This window comes from Thunnus maccoyii, chromosome 1, assembly GCF_910596095.1.
Source record: "Thunnus maccoyii chromosome 1, fThuMac1.1, whole genome shotgun sequence".
Taxonomy (NCBI): domain Eukaryota; kingdom Metazoa; phylum Chordata; class Actinopteri; order Scombriformes; family Scombridae; genus Thunnus; species Thunnus maccoyii.
This window is the reverse complement of record NC_056533.1, coordinates 32,119,446-32,144,966: the sequence shown is the minus strand read 5'-3', so window position 1 is coordinate 32,144,966 and position 25,521 is coordinate 32,119,446. Positions and strand designations below refer to the sequence as shown.

General features: G+C 40.0%; 1 protein-coding gene across 2 annotated transcripts; it reads left to right on the top strand.

The window, feature by feature from the left end:
• The first annotated feature begins 17 nt into the window (after positions 1 to 17).
• bbox1 (butyrobetaine (gamma), 2-oxoglutarate dioxygenase (gamma-butyrobetaine hydroxylase) 1) lies at positions 18 to 25,499 on the top strand. 2 transcript variants are annotated; one of them, XM_042411709.1, is made up of 9 exons: positions 18 to 118; positions 3,765 to 4,225; positions 6,590 to 6,704; positions 19,569 to 19,767; positions 20,642 to 20,747; positions 20,923 to 21,119; positions 21,799 to 21,965; positions 23,798 to 23,954; positions 24,862 to 25,499. In XM_042411709.1, the coding sequence occupies exons 2-9, from the start codon at positions 3,821 to 3,823 to the stop codon at positions 24,968 to 24,970; spliced, it is 1,455 nt and encodes a 484-aa protein (XP_042267643.1). In that variant the 5' UTR covers positions 18 to 118; positions 3,765 to 3,820; the 3' UTR covers positions 24,971 to 25,499. The 2 variants fall into 2 exon arrangements, with proteins under 2 accessions (XP_042267643.1, XP_042267651.1); XM_042411717.1 differs by lacking the exon at positions 18 to 118 and adding an exon at positions 319 to 433.
• The last annotated feature ends 22 nt before the right edge of the window (positions 25,500 to 25,521 follow it).

Here is a 25,521-nt window from a genome sequence, read left to right as displayed (position 1 = left end):
TCGTGCTCTGCCTCCCGGTCAACCTTTCACCTACTTTCTGTCTCGCGCTGACAGACGACATTTGTGTTGACGCACGCGACACCGGAGAGAAAGAGGACCTGTCATCTAAATACAACAGGTAACGTCTATTAAAGGCTGACGGGCTCGTTTTTACTGCTTTTTGGTGGCACTTTAATACATAAACTTTAAAATAAAGAAGGTAAAGACGCCTCTTTTGGAAGTAGGTCAACCGGTTAGCCTCTGTGTTAGCTTTGAAACTGATGTGCAACTGGAGGAGCCGGAAGGTGCGTTTACATTAACTAGCTTCCTAACAGCCGGTGTAACTCATATGTTTCTTCCTCAAAGCTAAAGACTGCCGGCTAAACTTATCATGTGCAGCAGTTAAGCTGCTGTCAGCTACAACGTTAGCGGATAAAACGAGGTAACGGGGAGGGTAAGACAGCTTTTGTTCACACACCCTTTGTCCACACACGGTTTGGTTGTATCCAGAGCAGTGGTGGAAAGTAACTAAGTATATTTACTCAAGTATTTCACATAAGTACAGTTTTGAGGTACTTGTACTTGAGTATTTCCATTTGATGCTACTTTATTCTTCCACTGCACTCCATTTCAGAGGTAAATATTGTACTCCACTACATTTATTTGACAGTTTTAGTTACTTTTCAGATGAAGATTTGACACAATAGATAATATAACAAGCTTTTAAAATGCAAAACATTGTTAAAGATGAAACCAGTGGTTTCCAACCTTTTTGGCACACATCATTTCAGATGGCTGTGAGTTGTTAACAGCTCCACCAAATAGTGATTTTTCCCTCTAAACTTCTCACATGGTTTCATTTCAATAAATGCTCAAATGATCCAATATTTCACCAAAAAATCAGAGATGAGAGAAAAAATCCCAAAACTGAAAACAGGTTTGTGTATCATAACTTTGTGTTTTCTTCTTTCCTCTCCCATTAATCATCTCACGACCCCTCAGATTTATCTGGTGACCCTTCGAAGGGGCCCGACCCCTAGGTTGGGAACCAGTGGACTAAAACTAGCTAACTGTATATAAAGTAGTTGAAACTAGCTCCACCGCCAGCAGCTACAACAGTAACATGCTGCTCTAACACTGATGCTTCAGTATTAATAATCTAATGATGTCATATATAATAATATATCAGTCAGAGGGACCAAACCACTACTTTTACTGCAATACTTTAACTACATTTTGCTGCTAATACTTATGTACTCTTACTTAAGCAGGATTTTTCTTGCAGGACTTTTACTTGTAATGGAGTATTTTTACATTGCTGTATTACTACTTTGACTTAAGTAAAGGATCTGAGTGCTTCTTCCACCACTGATCCAGAGGATGGACGCTGTGTGCTAATCAAATTGAAATCCACCCGCTGGTAGTGATGTCACAGCTTTAAAAACCGTTAGTTTCAGGAAATATGAACTAAGCAGAATCAAAGAGCAGTTGGGGCTGTTAGTTTATGATAAGGCTCAGTGTAAGGTTTTTGAATGCTCCCATTCACACTGAGATATTTAAAAATAGGCAAGCAAATAAATAAACTCTTTCCCTGTTGCACTGCGGTGGATGTATAGTAACAAAAAGAGGGACTTTGGCACTGAGAAGACTGTAACCTTGAAAGATATCTACTTGATTTGACTAACTTGGATGGCTGAAGTTTATATTAGCTTCAGATAACCTATACTGGAATACATTTTTTTTACAGAAGGAGGACTGTGGATTTTGGCCCCCATCACTTACATTGTAAGTGCATTATGAAGGGATCTTCTAATGGTCAGTGTGAACAGGAGGAATGATTACAGCAAGGAAAACCTGTTTCAATGTTCATTTGGGCACCTGACTGTGAACCCGTCCTGTAATGTTGGGATTTATTACAGAAGAGTGTGAGTCAATCTGTTTGTCAACAGACAGAGGATTATTTAGCAACTATTTTAACAATTTAACAATTTTCATGTAAAAATGACTTAAACATTTTATCGTTTAGTCTTCTCAACTGTCCAAATTTGCAGCTTTTAATTGTCTTAAAGAAGGACCTCCAGTATTAAGATCAAGAAGCTCGTGGAGTATAAGGTGTGCCAAATTAAGTCAGCTACATCAGTTATTTCAGTGAGTTACAGTAGATACATATTTAAACATTATTTATCATAATTTAGGTAAATATAAGTGTCGCATTGGACTCATTATCAGAAGACACCCAATATAGAAGGACTGTGATCGGGACTGAGGTCAATAAAGACTTGGTTGGGACGTCCCTGATTCAAAGTGAAGTTGAAAAGCAAAGGTAGCATAAGGATAAAAGTTTATGGTGTTAAAATTAAATGGAAGTTACATGGGTACATTACCAATCCTCTTAACATTAATTACACTAAATACATTTGATGACATCACCTTGGATATATGAAATTGTGGTGGGCATTTTTCACTGTTTTCTGATGATTTATAGACGAAACAATAAATTGATTTATCAAGAAAACAATCAGGCTACTCAATGTTTCCGGGTTCAGGAATTCGGCCAGCCGTCTTCTCTACGGGGAAAAGCCAACAACAATCCTTCCTCCCACGTATGATCATGTTTTGATTCAGAGTGTGCACGGAGAGGAGTGGCTATTCACAGACGGGTCCGTTATCAACATGTTTGTGAGATAGAGAGCGAGAGCGGGGTGAGGAGGGGCTGATCGAATCAATGCGCTGCTAGCAGCTCTACGACAGAATAACATTTTACCCATTTTAAATAGTAAAAAAAACCTATAAAATCAATATGTGGCGGTCAGTGTTGATATTGAGGGAGGCCGCCACAAATGAATGAATGTATGTCTGGGAAATTCCTGCTACTAATAGGGGAAAGATCTCAACGAATACTTTGGATACGAAACTTCACACAGGTGCAGGATTTGGACCACAGTGCACTTTGAAGTAATGCTGCTGCTTTGCCCAAAATCTTATCCAAAAAACACAGTCAGCAGACCAAGATTAGAAAATACCTTTTGCTCTGCACAGCTGACAATCACATGTGGAACTATCCAATAGGTTTGGCAAAATTTACTGTAACACCATAATTTCACTGATATTTTTAATACATCAGTCCATAATATTTCAATCCTTATGTCAGCTCATTTCTGATTTGTCTACCCTGATTAATTACAGTATGACCAGTTAGACATTCTGGTTTGCTGAAGTGGACTGTTACAAGTATTAGTTTCATCGCTAATTAATTTGCTGATCATTTTTCTGAGATAGAATCATCCAACATCCAAACCAAAGGGTGCAGGTGCTGTGCTGAAAGTGAGCAAATGTAGAAATAAACAAATAAACAGCTCACACACTGCAGGGCTCCAGTGTCCAATTATTAGTTATTGCACCACATGCAATAAATAAACAGCTCGTCCCGCAGTGAGCAAGCTGTTTATTTGTTTATTTCTACATTTGATTGTTTTCCTGACTAATCCTTTAATCTTTTTATAAAATGTCAGAAATAAGTGAGAAATACCCATCAGTTTCTGACAGCCCAGCCTGACATTCTCAAATGTCTAATTTTGTCTCGCTATCAATCCAAAACCCAAATGTCATATAAGACAAAGAAAGGCAGCAAATCCTCACAATTTAGGAGCTGAAACAAAAGGATTTTTGGATTTTTGCCCCCCCCCCACCAGTGTTTGAGCTCATCAATTCAAAGATGGAAGTGTGTAATTCCATCCATCTTCCCGTTGTTTAATCCTGTTGCTTTGCTTTCTCATTAACTACAGAGTTGGTGGCCGTTTCTGATCTGGAGACCTAGTTTCCTGGAGGAAACCATTCAAAAATGTGGTTGAGTACATTTTCACGTTTCGCCCTGCCGGCCCTGCAGAGGAGCACCTCTGCCATGACCTGCCGGGCTCTGAGGGCTTGTCGTAGACCAGGCCAGGCTGTAAGTCCAACACCCACTTGTCTGACTTCAGTGCAGCTCCGTGGGCAGCAGACATTGGGCTCAGCCTCTCTTCCTGTGGCTCGCCACTCGATGAGGCATGTCCGGGCCCTGGATGAGGAGAGGCTGGTTGAGGTGGAGTGGGAGGACGGAGGCCATAGCCTGTACCCGTTCACCTGGCTGAGAGACAACTGCCAGTGTCCACTGTGTACGCTGCAGTCGGCTCAGGCCCGGAAACTGTTGATGTCCGATCTTGACATCCATATGGGAATCAACGTTGTGGAGGTCACTAATGACAACAAGGTAGGCCACTGCCTTCACCTGACTTGTGTTTTTCTGTTTTCATACAAAAGTTATGAATGTTTTATACTAAAAGAAGAAGATAAATGTTTAGATTCATACCCAAACTGGCATTTTACAGAGCTACATCCTGGTTTACCATTAAGCCCCCTACATTAAGTGGTTTGCTTGTTGCACAGTTTCACAATCCATTAGATGGTAATAAGTAACGTTTCAGGTGCAATTACTTTAACTTTATTTAAAACCTATTATCTGTCTGGTTATCTGTATACTTGTGCTGCTTGCTCTTTTTGACTCCGTTGTAAAAGATGGAGCTGGAGCTGCAATGAGGTGCTGTCTTAGTAACTCAAGCGCTGTATGCATGAACATCGTGGCCTCAAATTCAATGAAAATCCCAGCACACATTTCGGTGCTGTCCATGTCCATTTCAGGAGTCACATTCTCCCAGTTGAACCTTCATTTATATCATATCAGTCATTGTTGCTTATCATCGTAATAGTTTTGAACCAGGACCTCCAGTATTTGGATCAAGAGGCTTATGTTAAAATAAGCTGTGCCAAATTAAGTAGGCTACACCAGTTATTTCAGCGTGTTAGATACACATTTGTCATTGTCATTTTAGATAAAATATTATGTATTGAACTGGAGTTGGTATCGGCAGATACTCAGTATAAAAAGACTCAGACTGGGGCTGAAAAGATTCAAAGTGATGTTTGAAAGCAAAGGTAGCAAAAGGGGAAATGTTTTTGTGCACCGTTATCAATTTAAAAGTTTGGGTGTTTAAGATAAATGGAAGTTACATGGGTATGTTAAGACTATCCTGATACACTACTCCCCCTCTGCTCCCCAAAAACTCACCCACACCCTCATTTCCTGCCGCCTAGACTACTGCAGTTCATTATTTACTTGCCTAAACGATGCAGCTACACTTGGTGCAGAATGCCGCAGCGAGGCTTCTTACAAACACCAGACATCACTCCAGTCCTGGCCGAACATCACCGGCTCCCCATTCGGTATAGAATTCAATTTACGATTCTATTGATTACTTTTAAATCCCTACATGTCCTGGCTCCGCTTTACATTTCACAACTCTTAACCCCCTTTATTCTGCACCGAGACCCCTCAGATCAGAGAATCAGATGTTGTTAAAAGTTTCATGGTCCAGGCTTAAAACAGAAGTGGATCATGCTTTTACTGGTTTAGCTCCAACGCTGTGGAACAAACTCCCCCTCAGTGTCAGATCAGCTGAGTCAGCACCTCAGTTTACAAAGCTTTTAAAAACCCACCTGTACAGACTGGCGTTTTTATAATATTTATATAATGGCTATTCAAAAGATTTACTGTTGTTCTGTTTTAACTCCACTGTTTTCATTGCATTTTCTTTTTAAATCTTTTTTTGTTTGTTTTATTTCTCTGTTTTCTATCTTGCACCTGTATTTTATGGTATTGTGTTCCTTGTACCTTGTAACTCTGGTTTTGAAAGGTGCTATAGAAAGGTTTATTATAATTATAATTATTATTACTATTTTCCTGTTGTCCACCCTGTGTTGAAGTGAAACATCACAACTCATTCTGTAAATCCAATTATGATGAAACTTAACACTCTGCTTACTGTTTAAGAGCAACTGTCAGGTGACGTTGTCTCATTTTGTCAGGAATGTCATGTTCAGCCTGACCTTTTAAATCCTCCAAAGGAACCACCTTCATAAGCTGCGTCCTTCAGGGGCTTCAGCTCCTGAAGTGCGACACAGCCATAAACAGACTGCTGTGATGTGACAGTGCTGCCAAGCCACAGTGACGCTCTGTGCCTTTTCCTTTTGTTTGTGAAAATTAAATGCTATAAGTTCCCAATGCGGTTCTACTGTTTCCTGTACCAAGATTTACTGTAGTATTATAGTAAACATGTTTTAAGTGACACAACAAGCTTTCACCTGGCTATAGAAAAAAAAGAAGCAGATGATCAACAAATCAATCTGCATTTAATTAGAAAAAACTGTTTGATTTTTTTTTTTTTGTATGTACTGTAGGGCTTTCTCAGTTGTATGACCTAAGAGAGTACTGCTTTCCTTGGCTTCAAGGGCGGTCTGTTCTGAAAGACAGTCTCTCTTTCTGAAAACAAGTGCAATCATGCATTCATTTAAAACAGAAAACCCAGCAAGTATTTGACCTCATCATTTCCAGTCAATAGACAAGTTTTTCTCTTATTGTTTATTTGACAGCGAGACACCACACTTTCAGTAGATGGTTGATCACAGCAAAATATTAAAGAGGTGGCAACATGGAAAAAAATCTGAAATATTTTGGCCAGTGGGGATCATGAGCTTTTTACCTTGTTACCAGTTCAGTTCTCTTGCCTTCCTTCCCCAGGTGTCCATTGTGTGGCCCGACCAGCACACTAGTGTGTTTGACGCAGAGTGGCTCAAGAAACGCTGTTTCTCTCATGCTGCAAGACAGGCAATGCAAGAAGAGCTCTTCCTCAATGGTGAGTCCAGCTTTTATATTTTCCATTTACACTGTACAAATACATGTACCAGGCTTTGTAATTTTAAAATTGCATGTAATTAACTGGTATTGGGTGCCAATTACTGTTGTATGTGTGTACAGCTGCTGTAAGTGATCTGTTGTTTGCACAGAAATGTTTGATGTGCATCAGGGGCTTAGATGAGATGGCACCAGCACTAAAACTATACACATACATGTCGTTGTTGGAGTTTAATTTATGATGTATTAGGATGTGCTTATCTTCTCTTAAATGTATGTTTCCATGTGTATTCACAGCATGAAGTCAGTGGTGTTGTGGGATATGAAATTGTAATAAGATAATGCACATAATGCACACAAACTGTAGAGAAAAAAGATTAGTATAGATTGAACTGCGCTGGTCTGAAACTTCTGATTACTTTCTAATTGATTACTCTGCTGTTAATGTAATGGCCAAAGAGATCATTTTCGAAGGAGGCCATAACTCATAATGTGGCTGTATTGGAATTCACAGGATGAAAAAACATGTCATGTATTGCTATATTTTCAAAAACCGTATCTGAGAACAGCAACGTCTGCTTGGCAGGCAGGGAGTGTTACGTGCTTGTACACAAGTAGCAAGCTAGCAGATTGATGAGGCTTAGCATGAATCACACATGGCGTGAACGTCAGATCCCATGCCATCTGATACACAACTTTATCATTAACATCCAAATCCCCAATTACATTGTCATATCTCAGTCCAACATAATAATAAAAAAAAAATTGAATCCCAAATCCAAAAGCAGCCCGTTTAGGTTCTCTGATGAGATCAGACCTGATGAATTTCATATTTTATTTTTCAAAGCAGAAATGTTCAAAGCTGAAATGTGATGAATTAGTCAATGTCATTGATTTAGGTCTTTCTATCAAACACTTGAGTACGCTACCACATTAACTCTAATTTATTGCAAAATACAAGATGATCTAATTTTCATACTTTCCTTCCAATGTAACCACATTGGAAAGGGTATAATTTGTGTTCTTTCCTGCATGACATGCACTGTCTGTTATGAAGTCAATATAAAAATTTAAGTGGAAGAGATTCTGCTTTGGCAGCAATGCACATTTCTGTCTAATTCCTGTTTTTGGTTCATGAAATCTACGCTTGTCCAACAGTCAGCAGAAATTAATTTGGCCCTGTTGTTTGTTGACTGTTTTGTGTCTTTTTTAAATACATTTGGGATGTTTCTGGCATTGGCATTGGCATTATCACTCTCTTAATCTATTTTTTTTTTCCCTAATTGATATTTTTAATTGAAATATACACTTGGCATGTGGCAACAGCAGGTACTGAGAGGTTGTGGACAAAATGCTTGTTCACATCCATTATGCAATTAAGCAGAAGCTCTCAGATGTTAGTGTGTAACTGTTAAGATGAAAATAAGTGTACGTTCTCTGCTAACCTTTCCTGGGGATAAAAGATGCCCCTGATTTAAACCTTTCTTTCCACACGTTTCTTTCCCTCAGGAACATAGCAGGGTTGTTAAGGAAAGAGGTTTTTCTTAAGACTGGAAGGAGAACTAATTTTACAGTACATTTACAATGGCCCAATACGCTTTACAGTCTGCCAGACAGCAGAGGAGAAAGTTCAGCAGTGGAACAAGGTAGCGGCACTTCACTGGAGCGGGGGATGGACTGTAGTCGGATTGTGTACACACACGTGGTCCTGAAGGACCCACAGGGCTGAGCGGCTCCTGCTCTGTCTCTGTTCCAGACTGATTAGGGTTGTGTGTGTGTTGCAGAGCCTTTCCATTCATGTTAAAGTGTAAACAGATCCCCTTCACTACATTATAGAGACAGATAGTCATTTTGTAGTGTAGACTTTTTTTTTTAACCACTCAGCACAGAGCCAGGAGCGCTCCTGGAAGATACTGCTAAGCTCATACACCAAAACACAATACAAGATGACGTGCTCACACACACACACACACACACACACACACACACACACACACACACACACTCCCTGGGTTTAATTATTTCCCCCTGAGTGCCAGCCTGAAATTCCTTGCTCTGAAAAATACTGGAAAGGTCTACATTCTTGAAAGATGGATGATGAACAGCATTCACCTCGGAGGATTTTTCTCATATTCTCACTCCTTACTTCTCCATGACGCTAACTCACAGAAGCACAGTCCACAGTTTAAAGTTTGAAGTTCTGTTTCCTTTTTCATGCAGAGCACCTAGGTTTTATAGGCCCAAGTTTGCCTGTTAAAGTGTCCTCAACAGTAAAAGTGTGCCACACACAGGACACTGTGAGGTTAAATTTAAAATGGGAGCGTAGGGGATATTATTCACCTTGTGCCATACCTCTGTTTTCATGTCTAGAGTAATGTTTTCTTCCTCTGCTTTTGCCGTTTCCATGGAGATGTGCAACTCAAACCGCAGTATGTCGTTTAGCAGCAGCTGTTATTGGTGTGAGATTTAAACCATTACTATTCATGTGCACTTAAAACATTAACAGAGGACATTTTAATGTGTGTGTTACACATTCCCAAATACAGGAATGAAACTAGAACATGTTGAATTTGTTGTCTTTGGTCATTATTTTTAAACAGTTAAGCACTCAGTCATCTTGACAATTTATAGTTTCACTTAAGGATCCAGTTGATTATTGCGCAAATTCTAGTTTTCCTCATTCACTGGCAGTAAATTTGACTTAAATGAGTTTCCAAGCATAATAACCTTTTCAATTAGATCTTCTGGTAGATTTTCAATTTGTTTCCTGTAGCGTATTTGATGCACATGTGATTTGTCAGCACCTCTAGTTTATTGTCCTTGCATGTCCAATCTAGATAAAACTGAACCAAAGTACGGTCTGGATGTGAAACAGCGCTAGGCAGTGGACCTTACAGGCTGGCGTCTGTATGAATGCCAGAGTCTCATTCAGACCCCCTCCTGACTCTGCCATATGGAAAACTGATTTAGAGTTAGGGTCAAGAAAAGATCTGCATGTTCTTACCAAACACAGCTCACAGTTGTCAGTATTTCCTTCCTTGGGAACGAACAAAATCCCTGAGCCTTTACATGTAACCGAAGAGCTCTCAAAGACACGTTCTCGGTCCCGTCCAATATATGTAAGTTTTTAGTTTCAGTTAACTTCTAAGACTTTTTTTTGGATGTTGCTTTTCTGTTGTGAGATGCTATTGCCAAATTCTCCAATATCCCAATATGTAGTTGTTATTGTTTGGACACTTTATTTTAGTTTTTGCAGAGCCGTCTTGCTTTTTGAATTTCAACATTCTGGTTATGTTTAGTAGCTCTGCTGTCTTTTTACGTAGGTTTTGCAAAAGAACTGAGGTTTTACAGACTGATCATTTTTGGGCCGGTCTGAGCTGGTTAGAGTTAGGCCACAGCAATCCAGTGTGTTATTTTTTTTTATTTAAGCCAAGCTAGTGACGTGGTTCTAGGGATGGAAAGGTCAGTTGGCTGGTTGGTCAGTCCTCCGCTTTGGTCCAGACTGAAATATTTCAACAACAATCAAATAGTTTGCCCAGAAATTTTGTACAGACATTTATGGCCCCAAGAGAATGAATCTTACTGGCTTTGGTGATCCCCAGACTTCTCTTCAAGGGTCAACTTGAGGTTGACATTTTTGGTTTTTAGTGACTTGTCCTCATATGTATCTGTACTAAAATTTAATATTTAGCCATGGTGCCCAGAGGTTGAATCCTAATGACTTTGATGGTCTCCTGACTTTTCCTCTAGCGCCACCATAAGGTTGACATTTATGCTTTTAAGTGAAATGTCTCAACAACTATTTGATGGTTTGTCACCCCCCTCAGGATGAATTGTTATGACTTTTGTGATCCCTTAATTTTTCATTTAGCGCCGCCATCAGATCAAAATTTCAATTTGTCCAACACTTGGCTTTATGACCAAATACTTTCAAAACCACTGACATCCAAACAGCTCAGCTGCACTTTACTTTGTGTACTTTGTGTTTGGATTGGTTGGTCGGTCCATCATTTTTCCAGAATGAAATATTTCAACATCTATTGATTGCCATGAACCTTTATACATAAATACTAATGACTTTGGTGATCCTGTGACAGCAGGCTCACATTTGTGGTTCAGAGAGAAATGTCTCGACAACTATTTGATGGATTGCCATAAAATGTGGTGCAGACAAATATTTAATTAGTCAACTACTATGTGACAAGAATGCTGTCAGATTTATTAGTGTTTTTATCAAAAGCCTTGAGGTCTGTTATTGTCAACAGTTATATCTCATTAAACTACATCTGATTCATTGATGTGTTCAGGACCTTTGGAGTTCACACCAGTCATTTTTTGCTGGCATTTGCACTTTGAACTTATTACGTCACTCGGAGGAGAATTAGGATGCTGAATTGCTCCCAGAACAACAAAGGCTTGTGTCACTCACGTCCTTATCTGCAATGACTCTTCCTTTTTGGTGATAAGTCTGTCAGTGATTTACTCAAACGCCTGCCAGATGCTTTTAATATTTGAACCATGTCATCGTCTCAGGCCTCCCATTTTGCGCTTGTCATGTTTATTTAGTCAGGGTGGGAATCATGACTAATTTTATGTCACTGGTATTTAAAAGACGGATATGATACAGGTTCAATGGACTTTTTTAGAAAGTAAAAATATGCCCAAACACATAGCTCACAGTGCTTTCTCACGCACCACCTCGCTTTTGTAGTTTGGACACGTAATCCTTCTTTTCCAATCTGCCTTTACGACCATTCTCTAATTGAGCAAACTGTTTAAATTGCTCACTCTGAACAAGGCATAATAGCATGTCATTTTTTATAACAAGTTGAGTCGTTTGCTGTGATCACTCATGATAACTGTGTTGAGTTGTACTAATAGAGGAAAGTACCACTGCCTGCCCTTCGTTGGCCAAACTCCCTTCACATTTCTTTCTGCTCTTCTGGTCAAAGTTTGATGTGGTTTCACGGTTTCAAGGCGGTTTCATGGTAGTTTGACCATGTGAAATCGATTTCCTATTCTGTTTATTATAATCATTGGCAGATAGTGTTTGTTTTGTTCCTCCAGTTGATTGATAATTTTGTATTTTATTAGCAGAACAAAAGCAGAGTTGGCTGCAAGTTCATTCTGAGGAGTGTTAGATTCCACCAAAGCTCCATGTTTCCATGTTAGATTGATGCATTGGTCCTAATAAAGTCATACTCTACTCTACTCTACATACTAAGATTGGGATTGTTTTTACTCTTTTTTACTGCTGGGTTCTCTCAGTCAAAGTGCTAATGTGAAAATGAGTAAAACATCTAGCACAGGGAGGCCTTGAGGATTGTGTTAAGGAACACGATGTCTCACAAAATATGTGAAAGATAACCCTTCAAAACTTATTCAGACAACTTTTTTTTCAGCAAATGGCCTTCGTCAGGGTTTTAGCAGAATGAGTAATACTGAATACAAAATGGCTGACACACTACCAATCATTCATTGAGGACTAGACACATAAGCCACATCCTAATGCAGGATCTGGATCCTCATTAGTCCTGATTTCTAGACTGAATACTGAATAACAGACCTGTCCCATTTCAAAGCCTCCCTCAAATTCATCCAAGAAATCAAGTCTTCTTTTTGAACAAAAATTTGGAAGACGCAAATGGTGTATCTTTTACAAACCTCAGCATCCCATAATACATTCTTGTCAATCGTGATTTGAAGTGAAATATTACAGTTAAGTCTAAACTTGAGGGGAATTGTGGGCAATTTCCTGGTGATGAAAGTATCACAAGTTGCAAACATACTCTTGCACACCGTCTAACGAACTGCGAACGCCGCAAATAAAGTTAGACAGTGTGTGAGAGTTTGTTTGCAACTTTTGATCCATTCGTCCCTCTCCTACACACCTGTCTCATGAAATAGTGTTCTTCTGTTCTGGTAATAAAAGTGTACCAATTTAGGGGAAGACGTGCAGGTTTAGCCTGGCCGTCAGTCTTTCATGGAGCAGGTTTTTCATATAAGATCCATCCTCTGAATTGGGTCACAGCTATAATTGGCCACTTTATTGTCCCCCTTATACAGAAATTTCTGAGTAAAATCTCACAACACAAGGCTACTCAATCAATAAACACACACAAAAAGTCACAAAATGTAAAGAAAGTATTTAGGCTGAAAAAGCTACATTTTATTGAATTTATTGTAGAAAAAGTTTATAAGAGTCCAATTGACAGAAAACAGTGACGACACTGAAGGTGCGATGAGATTTCTCTCATTGTAACAGCTGTCGCTATTACATCCTCCTCCAGCCTGCCAAGAACGCCTCCAGTCAGTAGTAGCAGCCAAAAGTTGAAAAATATCTAACCTTAAGCTGATGATTGCCTGTCAAAGAAGCCTAAGCATTTCATCATGTCTTAACCTCAACGATCTGGTCTTAATCGATCTTAGCACCGCGCAGAAGGCCATATGTGATCTAAAAACAAGGTGGAAAATACTCACTCACAAGCAATTTGTAATTTATCTGTCACACTCTTTGTGGTACTTGGTAAAACATTGTGGTACCAACACAGACAGATGATCTTTTGCAGGCCTGAAAATTGTAATGCTCTTCTATCTGGTCTACCAAAAAAAAAAAAACAGTTTAAGTTGCTTCGAAACATTTTAAAAGCTTTACTTGTTTTTGTACAAATTTGACTATAAAATCTTGAAAGTATTGTACTTAAGAACTAGCCCTTTGTCATCTGCCCATGAGGGTCCTTGTGGACTCTTTGCGGATGTCCAAGTGCAGCTGAAAATTGTTATAACCATACGCCATTTCCACATGTGTGGACACATGCAGAAACCCAGTGTAGTATAAACAGTAACGGGTGCACCTCCGCTTTCTGAGTCTGAGTATGTCTTAGATTATATCTCTCTATTTAGAACAGACTGTCCGAAGACCTAACAGGAGTGGAAAATGGCATCATTTGTAAACATGATATTTTTAAATTCAAACTTTTCAGCCTTACATTTGCTAAGTAAGTTTTTAAGCATTTTATACAGTCATTTTCACTTTTAAACTTTCATCTCTCTCTACCTTTCTACATGTTAAGTTTAGATTTTTGTAGTCTGCTTATATTTCTACTGGTCTATTAATTTGCGTAGCAGCTGATTCGTCAATTTGCTGTCTGGCTGATGTTTCCTCTTTGCCTTCTGGTCTGAATTTAGTCCTCCATGTCATCACTCGGCAGTTGACAGAAAGGCTCCTGGAAACATTACTGCGGAGGTCCATTATGGGAAAAACTTGTATATTCTCCCAAAGCTGACCATCACTTCACACGCCATTAACAGCTCCGACAGAGCTGACTTTCCACACACGTGCTCTCGTACACGTGAACATGCTTGTGTTATCAACCTGAAAGGAATCCGTGGAATCTAAATCTCCTGTATGACTTCAGTGTTTTCATTTGTCAAAATTAGCTTTTATCATGGCTTATTGTGCTATAATAGACAGCTGAGTCTGTTTTTATGTAGGTCAGCCAAATGTTCCACATATCAGCTGTCTCTTTCTTGAGAAATTTGGCCTTTTTTCAACAAATGTCACTATTTTTCACACAAACACACACACACACACACACACACACACAGACACACACAGACACAGTTAAGTTCTCAGTGCATTCCTCTAATTCACTGTATTTGGGTCAAATCTCCTTTCATTGTCATCTCTTTTTGCTATTTCAACACCGTTTACATCATGATTATAAGAACTGGGTTTTTCATTTTTTTTGGTGACCCAGACTCTCTGCTTGGCACTTCAGATAATAATGAAATCATTGAGTATAAGTTGGCAAAAAGGATCTAATTTGACAAACTACCGCAAGGCTCAGTAGAATTTTGGGAACCTAAACCTGCCGAGGGAGAAAGAGTTGGGTTTGGATTAGTGCGCGGAGGGCCTGCAGCTCTCCAGTGAGGAAACACTGCTTAGTCTGTCTCCTCTAAACCGGGAAATCAGAGGCTGGCTGCTCTGTCATCCAGGTCTGTCTCATAAATAAAGGTGTGTTTGTCGAAACTAGGGGAGGGTGGTGTGACTCTGCAGCTCCATGGATACGCACAGACAGAGATTTTAGGTACACTGTGAAAACACAAACATATGTGCTAATTGTTAACTGGAATATAACCGGGGCCAGTTTCTTTAATTATATTTCAAATGTTTAGACTGTTGAGTAAAGAATATGATTGAATATGTCTCTTCTATACAAGGACAAATAAATATGGTGGCAAAATATAGGTCACAGTTACTTTTGACTGTTTAGGAAAGAAATCATCTGAAAATTCTTAATCATTCATCAGATATGTTGCTATTCCCCTTTAAAAATGAATTTAGAAAGTAACTTAGTAGCTCTAAGTTGTCAGGCTAATATAGTTTAGTGAGTTGTATATGTAATATGTATGCTATATCTTCTCAAGAACGCAAATCATAAATCAGATTTTATACTTGCAGCTGTACACAAGCTGAGTTGTGGGTGGAAAACCTGGTTCAAATAATAGTCTGTTATGATATGTATTCACTTACGCAAGCATTAGCAGAGACTAAACAATGATTTAGTACATATTGGAAAAAAAGTAACAAACTGTCAGTTGAAAGATGCCTTTATTGATACAGAAGCGTTCAAAAAATGGAAATATTGTACAATGGTTTATTTGAATCGCAGCTTAAATAAGGCATGAATGCCTAAGTTTAAATATTTAATGTTTTGCTGTTATATTCAGTAAAATCTCTAAGATGTGTTTTTGCCATAAATAACAGATTGAATTCAATTTATTGAGCCTATTTCTTAAAAAAAAAAAAAAAAAGGTTGTTTATGCTCATTTGACACTGAACCCTCCAGTGTGCATTCCACAGATGGCCCATTGAAGTGAGCTGATCCGAGCTCTGTGATAAAACTTAACCAAGACAAAACAAAGCTCTCTGGATGACTGCAGTGAATGAACCAGAGCTTTGAAGGCGCTCCCAGCTGCAGAGGAGAGCAACGCAGCCCTCCGAGCTCTAACAGAGCACAGTGAGGGGAGAGCTGCATGACAGCCACAGGAGCCGCGGCTTCAGGTTTCCTCATCTGGAAAAGCCACTGTAGCAGACCACGACCGAGGGGGGGGGGAAACAGGGGAGGGGATTATGCACATATACTATCTTGTCAGACTGTCAGAGGTGTCCCTTCAAGCACAGTCCTTCCTGTGAAAACCTCAGTGATTTTTTTTTTACACAAATGAGCACACAGCAGAAACTCAAGGCTGTCTCAGTTTGACGCCCCCTCGCTGTGTTTTCTTACACGCAGGTATTTAAAAACACACACATGCTAATTCTGACATCGTATCTCCGTTAACCACAGCTGGAAACTATGCAAGAGAGGGTTAGGTTGACACACAGGCCTTTGTAGAAGGAAGAAAAAAAAACAGTGCGGTCAATTAGCGTCTGGTGAATAAGGGGGTATTTGTGAGTATTACACACCAATGAGACCGGAACATCAGCCTGTACTGCTGCAGGGCGCTGAAGCCAACATGAAAGCATGTTGGAGTTCAGATGAGTCATCTAATGTTGTTCACTTAATCTTCGATTTATTCATCTTTAAGTCGTTCTTCTGCAACTTTTTCCAGTTTGTTTTCTTTTTAGTTCGTCTTAATGCCTTTATATCAACAGTCTTAAGGCATCAATCACCGCTCATGTCTCTCTTTTAGTCCGTGAATAGTCGCTTTGTCACAAGTAGAGTCCACTCCTCAGAGAGTCACTGAAAGCTCTGCAGGGATTGACTTACTTAAAGCGGCTATAATCAATATTTTTATATAACCAATGGATCAAGTGTCTATTTTCACAGAACCAGCCGTAGGTCCCACATTACCTCTGTTCTTGCTTCCCTCCGTTGGCTTTCTGTAAAATTCAGAATCAACTCTTAAGACCCTGCTGATTATGTATAAGGCACTCCATGACTTTGCCCCAAGCTTCGTTTCTGACCTCCTCGTTCCTCACTCCACTTCTCAACCACTCCAATCCTCAAATCTCGGGCCTTTTATCTATCCCCCCCACACTAACTGCAAGACAAAAGGTTCACAGTCTCAGCCCCGACTCTGTTGAATCATCTTCCGCAATCTATTAGATCTGCTGAATCTTTGGACTGTTTTAAACGGCGCCTAAAAGCCCGTTTATGTCGGCAAGCCTTTCTATAAACCTCCCTTCTTGTTCTCATGTCTTGTTGCGTTTCAGTTTGGTCTGTTGCTCTCTGTATAAATAAAACTATTTTGTTAATCTGCTTGTTTTAATTTTGCGTGTGTGTGTTTATGAAGTGCTTTGTAACTGTGTGTTTTTAAAAAAGTGCTATATAAATAAGGCTTTACTTACTTATTTACATGAAAGGGGTCACTTGTAATGACAGATCCACAGATAATTATTACCCAACTCTGCAGTTCCCCTCGGCAGCATCTGCTGAGATTTTTAGCATCTTTCAGCTGTTTGTTTTGGTTTTCCAACCAACAACTTCATTGTTTTGGTTCAGTCTGAAAACCATGGAAAGTTTCACCTGAATTCAATTATGTTTTGGCCACTTTGGGGTAGCAGAAACAAATAATTAACACAACATTGACCTGTTGTTACCTTTTAGAGATTGAAATAGCAAAGTTTGCCTATTCACACATCCAGCAGACACAGAGTAATATTAGCATAAGTTGTATTTCTAGCCACCTGATTAATGTTAGTTCAATATTCACTCTCCTTTATAGCTTTGTTTTAGTCTCCACCAACACCTGAAGGAAATATCTGGCTCTTAAGCTGCTAAATGCTCACCAGTTAGTCACTAATTTTGTGCCTAACGTGTGGTGTGGGTAGGTAGTGTACCATGGATTTTTAGTGGAATAAGTGTAAAATACTGTTTTATGTTCCAAATTGGATCAGATTTATATCTACAACAGTTCGGATGTCAAGACCCCTGACAACGACCAGTGTGAGCTGACCAGGCTAAAAAAATATTTCCTTGTGATCCTTTCACATCTAAGATTTGTGATTAGTCTTTCCAGTTAAAACAAAGCCCATGTGACGAGCTGATTACATGATAGTTGTTCTCAGTTCTCATCTTTTGCTCGACCCGGCAGCCGGCACGATGTGAACTCACTCGACAGCGGCGAGCGTGATAAGTTTTCAAAATGAGGGCTGAACCACGGCCAGGTCTGCACAGCTGATGTATACGCTCACTATTACCGCAGCTGTAGCCTCTTTGTCATGGGTGACACCTCAAACCGAGGCGCTTAAACACCGTAGCACCTGTACAAGACATCCAGGTCCAGTTTCACAAGAGTAATTGTAACATTCAGGCTTGACCTTTGCCCCAGTTTCGCAGTCTTAGCCTTTGTTTCCCTCCACCCTCTTGACAAGTTTTAACAAGCGGGGAGTTCCTGACCCTTTGAACTATGCAGCCAGAAACTGATTGTTTGTGACAACAGCCTGGAGGGAGGTCTGCGAGTCATGATGATCACTGTGTTTCCGACTGATGTTGCATCTCGGCGTGCTTTGTGACTCGCTGCCTTTTGAGAAACGAGGCCCCGCAGTTTCTCATCGCTAGTTTTTTAAAGTCTGTTGCAACTGTAAATCTTCACAGCCTCTCAGAGTAAACAGTCACATTTAGTTTTCAAAGTTCCAGACACAGTTTTAAATAGTGATAAATTATGCGTGAAGTTCAGCAAGCTCGCCCTGCTATGTGTCCATCTCTCCTGCAGGCTTCGGCCTTGTAATCTGTTTGTGATGCAGCAAGTTGGCATATTTGTTTTTGAAAGTCAGCGGGTACTGAAAAAGACATGAGGAGGAGCCACAAACATCAGACAGGTACACAATCTCCTCAGTTAAACCTTCCTCTTCCCATAAATGTACTTAGCAGCTGTTTCTGTGGAAGTCACCAGAGAGAGGCTCCATGGAAAAAGGAGTGGAGCCAGCTGGGTGGAGAGCAGTGGGAGGATTTTTTCCACTTCTGTCTGTCTGAGGGAGACATGCAGCTTTTTCTCAGTGAGCTATTCATCTTAAAGTGTGCAGACTATCGCATGCAGTGGCAAGCTGCAAAGTTCTTTAAATGAGATGGGTTTTAATAAGAAAGCCAATAACAGACCTATAATTAACACAAACATAAAACTGTTTTCAAATACAGTTTTTAAATGAAGTTTTTATTTCTAAGATTGGAAAAATGGCAACTGCACGTTTTATTGGGAGAGTGTGTGTTCGTACTTATTGTTGACCTGTTTTTCTTTGTCCTTAGTAGACCAGATGCATTATGTGCCTTTTTTTAACTCGTCTCAGAGGAAAACATGTTCTAAAGGTAGTGATGCATGTGTTATGGAAAGTATTAGGGATCGGGCACGCTCTAATGCTCATCTCTGCTGCACACCTGGGTGGTTCTAGTCCATTTTTATCAGATGTACCAAACCACGGCATGATGCTGACGCAGGTTTCTCTATTGAAAACATTCAGTATCTCTGTGAATTCATGCTTTGTGAATGGTGTCCATATGTACCTATCATTTATGCCTCCACATAAACCTGCCAATATCCTCTGTTGAATAAAACAGTAGTTGAGATTTATTCTTGCAGCAGGGAGAAGAGTGTGCATTAAAAGAAAGAACGTGGCGGGTTATAACAGACTACGGGGAGGAAAAATATGACATCTGATAAAGTTATGATGGGTAGATATTCTGCTCCTGTTGTACAGCTTTTGTTTGTTTAACAGAGCAGCTACAGGACTGGACCAAGACTCACTGGTGGGTGGAAAAGCTTCATGTCGGTGCATTGCAGAAATGGTTTATTCCTTGTCAGACAAATGAAAAAAAAAACCCCACTAACTGATATTTCTTCCGTGTCCTTTTTCTCCTCTCAGAGCGCTATTACTGGGGCCGCAAACTACGTATCCCCACAGCCGACTACCAGGAAGTCCTCCATGACGATAAGGCTGCGCTGGCCTGGCTCCTGGCTCTGCGCCGCGTTGGCATTGTATACCTGAAGGGGGCTCCGGCAGAGCAAGGCCATGTGGCCAGACTCGCCGAGAGGATTGGCTATCTCAGGCTGACGTTCTACGGGTAAGACTCTGACATTCACCCATTTTGCTCCAGTCATCCTCGGCCAAGCCACTGTTTAATAATCTAAGGCCCCTCTAAATCTTGAAATGTTGAATTTTCCACTGAGCGTATTTTTTCTGGAGCAGAGCCCGGGGAGTGTTATTAGTAAAAGTAACATACAAAAGACCTTTATTTACCTTTATTTCCCTTTCTAGGGAATCACAGAAAAAGCAACCAGATATTTTGATAAAAGTTTCTCAGTTTACAACATTAATGTGTAGGAAAATGTGTGCACTGTTCAATTATCTGTAACTTTGATTCATTTTGGTTCCATGGAGAAGCTTAGCGAGTATCTGTTGGCCCCTTTCATCACAAGGGAGTTCATCACTTTGACTTATTACGGTGCTGATTACTTGAGGACAGAGACGGGGAAAACAACCTAAAAGCATTCCAGCTTTTATAAGCCAGAGGAATTACCTGGTGCACTCAGTCAGAACAGAGGTTTGGAGCGTGAAGCTTTTCCACTGCCAACAGATGAGCTCATACTGCTGGAAGTAAAGAGAGTGCAGACTGAAGCTGCAGACCTGCCATCAGAAAAAAACTAGACTGTTTTACGAGTCAGGCATCCAAACGAGGCAGGCAAACAGAACATGGAAGATAACTTTACCTCATTAGCGCTCGGACTCTTGCTGCATCTCAATGAAGTATCTTCTTCAGAAGCTACCGTCTAAGCATTGCTATGAAGCTGCCCGGTTTCCCCTCAGGGATCACTGCAAAGTTCATCTCATCTCATCCTTTTTCTCTCCACACAGCTTAATTGTCGCTGCTGATCTTCTAAAGCCAAACTTAAATAATTAAGGTGGAGTTTATTAACTTATGTTATCTTTATCCTCAGGCACACATGGCAGGTCCAGGACAAATACATGGCAAACAATGTGGCCTACACGTCAGGCAAGCTCAGTCTCCACACTGACTATCCTGCATTACACTTTGCTCCTGGAGTGAGTAAAATCTGACTTACTCGGTCTATTTAGAGGATTAAACTGCACTAAACAGATATGTTATCACTTATGAATTTATTTGCAGCCTTTTATATGTTTGTTTTGACTGGCGGTATTTGGCTTTTATGTCCTTTTTTTGTGTTGTAAAACGAACATTTGTCCGGCATGTGTGTAGGTGCAGTTTCTGCACTGTATCAACCAGGCTGTGGATGGAGGGGAGAGCGAGGTGGTGGATGGCTTCCACATGGCCGAGCAGCTGCAGAGAGAAGACCCGGAGGCCTTCGACACCCTCACCTCGCTCCAAGTGGACTTCACCGACACGGGGACGGACTACTGCGACTTTATGCTGCAGTCCAAGAAATGCATCATCGAGTGAGTGGAGACGGCCTGTCAGATGACGGTCACACGCGTTTATAACATCTCTGTGTAGTAAAGATCCAGACAACGCAAATTGGAAATGACATGCATTAAAGAAAGATGCAGCAGTTCATCGTCGAGTGAGTAGAGATTTGTAAGAGGACACTGCCATCTGCTGTTGGTAATTATTATGCCTTAACAAAAAGTGGAGGCTGATACAGCAACGCATTTGGGATGAGATGTTAGAGAAGTAATCACATACTGTAGTTATACACTGTTAGAGTGTCCACATACTTCTGGTATTGTAGTTTAAGTTAATGTGTCCAGTGAATAAACGAGGCATTTCAAATCTTGTCTTGGTAAAACTAAAAATTGATTAAACATTTAATTTATAAAAATGACAGAAAATAATGAAAGATGCAGATCAGAGTTTCCCAGAGCACAAGATGATGTCTTTAAATTGCTTGTTTTATCTGTCCAATAGTCCAAAACCCAAAGTATTTTTATAGAAATAATGATTTATTTAATTACATTTACAAGAAACGTAATAAAGAGAAAAACTGCAAACCCTCACCTTTAACAAGCTGGAAATAGACAGTGTTTGATTATCAGAATTGCTGCAGATTAATTTTCTGTTAAACTAATCATCTGACGGTTTGTCCTTCTCTCTCTCTCTCTCTCTTTCTCTGAGCAGCGTTAACGCCGAGGGTCGAGTCTTGAGGATAAACTACAACAACGCAACCAGAGACTCAGTGCTGGACTTTCCCTTGCATCAGGTTCAGCCCTTCTACAGAGCGCTGAAGGCCTACGTGAATATCATGAACCGACCGGAGAACGTGGTCACCTACCGGATGGAGCCAGGTCAGAAAAACTCTACTGATATAATATGTCTAAATAAATTCATTTATTTAACCCCCTAACCACATTTACAGTCATAAGAGACTATAAATGCTTCAAGTTTTAACTTAAAATAACTTAAAAATGACAGTGAGGCTCTGAGAGAAGGATCCACTCTGCTGATATCCAGCAGCGTCAACAAGGTCATGACGACATCAAGGATGTCGATGTCATCTCTGTCGCTGCAGACCAAATCAAATTACCCAAATCTATTGTGGCCCTCTTTAAATAATCACTGCTCAGCAAAGTGTCCTCAGCATCAGGAGACACAGAGGGAATAATGATGTTGTCTGAGACGTTAAGGACATTAAATTGTAGCAGGATGGCGCCTTTGTTTCAACAGCAGCACCCCGGATTCAATGTTGGCAAACATCCATCGTAATGACGTGTCCTTGAGGACGCTTCAGGGTCAGTATGCCTCAAACAAACCTGTTAGGACGACATGTCATTCAACCACATCTAAAGGCAAAAGTGTTTATACCTGTCTGGCGTAATCACACTCTAAAATCTGCTGTCATAGATAACGCTGGCAAAAAAAATGAACAAACAAACGTACTGCTTCCAGGAAATAGTCACAGCCTCGTACTCTTGAGTCTGATACTGACAAAAGCTCTCGCCTTCTCAGTTTTTATGTGTTAGCAAACTGACGACCAGCCATCAGAATGTAAGCGTGAAAACATTAAACAGTGTTAAAAGTTCACTTGAGTTTATGTTTAAGCAGTCCGGTCGGTGGCTGGCCGACACGTTTCCCTCTCAGGACTTATCTACACGCTCGCTGCAGAGATCGTTCAGCTCTACAAACCTGTGTTATTGTAAGAATACCGAAGAGATCGTGTTGGAGCGCGTCAGATTTATTCACCGAGTCAGACTATAGCCTCGAGATAATTCTCCTGGCAGGATAGTTAGACTGTATATAATACCTGTCAAAGTGCTTTATATATTGATTTAAACACATCAGTCATTTCAATTCAATTTGTTATTTCTGCAACTGTCATGATGCAACATACTGTACATACGAGGTGTTTATTTACTGGAAAAACAATACAGTCAACAGAATCAACACAGTTATCACAGTAAGTTAAGTAAAACACTCATTATTTCATAAGGTCATCAGCTTTAATGTAGCAAAACCTAATATTTCATAAGGATAGGAGGCCTAAAGTGGCCCTGACTGTACTTCCTACTTCCTACTGACACATCCTGTCAGCATGACCTGCACTCCTGTGGCCTATAAAACGTGCAACAGCTTAAAACTCAAAAACCTGAAAACATGAAAAGTTCAACATGTACTGTTGAAACGCTACTGTAACCGTAGAGGTCCAGACTCTGAGGCAACATAACACTCGAACGTCCCAGCACTTAGAGAGATGATCGTGCAAATCACACTTTCAGGCAGTGTGTGTTGATAGTGTGATGCTGTGTTACACGTTGTTCACATGAAAAAAGATGAAAGTAGTTGTGTGAAGAACGAAAAGAGAACTTGAGACAGATGTTAAAACCCTGAGTTCTTTCACACCTCCGCCATTTGCTGGATGAAGTTGGGTGTGATTGTCGGGTGTTGTCGACACTTGTCTGATGGTTGTCTCGGACACTGTCACGCGGTCCAAAACATTTAGTTTGAAACATATTGAGGCTTTTTATCTCCAGCTGAACAACTACCAACTTTGCTGTAGCCGACCCCGACCTCCCTGTGATGGAGAGAAATAACAAAATCTAATTCCTTACTGAGATAATAAAGTAAAAATCACATGAATTATCCCTCTTATATCTGATCTCTGGGTGTTGCTGTGTTGCAGGCGACATCGTGACCTTTGATAACTGGCGTCTGCTGCACGGCCGGAAGAGCTACATCAGCAGGCCGGACCGGTTGCGACACCTCGAGGGCGCCTACCTGGACTGGGACGAAGTCATGTCTCGTCTCCGGATTCTCCGCAGCTCCGTCAACGAGGACATGTGAGCCCAGGAAAACACCAAAATTAAATATGTAGCTTTACAGCCTTTGCAGAGAATCTAAACGGTACCAGGCGGCTATAAACTACTGAGCCACACTTAATGTTGCTCTTAAAAAGCTGAAATTACATTGGGCAAAGTGCAAAGATACTGAAATAGCGGACAGCAGGTCAAGAGCTCACTGAGTGAAGTAGTCAAGCATCAAATGATAGATGTCGGTTAGATTATGCATCAGTGATTTAGATAAGTGAAGACTCTTCCTGTAGTAAGTTTTTCCTCATCAGTTGGAACATCATCTATCATTTATGACACTTAATGCAACACTACAATGCAAAAAAATGACATTTATGGTGTGAATGATCTCAGCAGAGACTTAGGAAAGACATTTTACATTTAAATTATAACTTAAATGGGCTTTTGGACTGATTAGTCATAGTGACTAGTGACAAGTTTTTATAGGCTGATTTTTATAATTGGTTTTATATATTGTCCTTTTACTCCACAGTGTATTTTAGTACACAATAATGTCAATAGTATTATAATAAGGCATTATTTTTTCTTATTGCCTGTTACAGTATTTCACTACCTCTACTGTACAATCATGTGCCTTCACAAAGGATGTGACTTTCTCCTCATTCAGTATGAATTGCCTTCAAGTTTAAAACTGGTAGCTGTACCGTAACTGGCCGCGCAAACTAATCGTAGATGTAAATTTAAAGGTCAGTTCACTCAAATTACAACATAATTAAGACATAATGTATTTCTCTACTTCACCCCAGTAACATCTGGTCAAGCAAAAACTTCCTTCTCCAGCTCAGTGCAATAGATGTGAAAACTTAACTTCGTATTTGGAGTTCAGAGCTTTGAAAAAAATACATTGCAAAGACTGAAGGGCACCTCGTCTTTCCAGAAACTGTGTCCCGGTTGCTCTGGATTATCCACAAACACCCCCGTGTGAAACCACAGCTGACAGTGTGGATCATCAGTTCATAGAAAGACACACTGCTGTTTACTTCTAACGTGTAGATATGGTTGACAAAAGTTTCAGAAACCTCGAAACTTCTGCATATTAAAGGATAAAACGGGATAAAATGTTTTATGTAGTTAATTGACCCTTTAAATATCCAGACTTGTGATGCTATTAAATTGTGATTTGATGTCGATGAGTCTGTTTTGCTCACTATTGTTATTGTAAATAGAATTTTGCTTTTAAATCCACATCAAGAGTTGCCAAGTTATTTATTTAAGGCATTTTTTGTGTAACCTAAAACATTTATAAAGACAAGTGTGGTCATGCATTCACAGACTTGTTTACCATTAGTGGGTTTGATTGATGTTTCGTCCTCTGTGGCAACGGGTCGACTGTGTATTTGCACATTTAATAATGTGCCTTTATTCCCTTAATCCAGTCTTAAATACAACTTTTTAAAGATTGTGCTGGTGTTCAATCTGGAGCCAAATATTTCAAACGATCAGACAAACTTGCATTTTGTAAAAATGTTTCACTGAACTGTCACAGCGCTCGCTAGAATAAAATCTTCAAAGCTCCAAACGTCTCTTCTTCTATTCT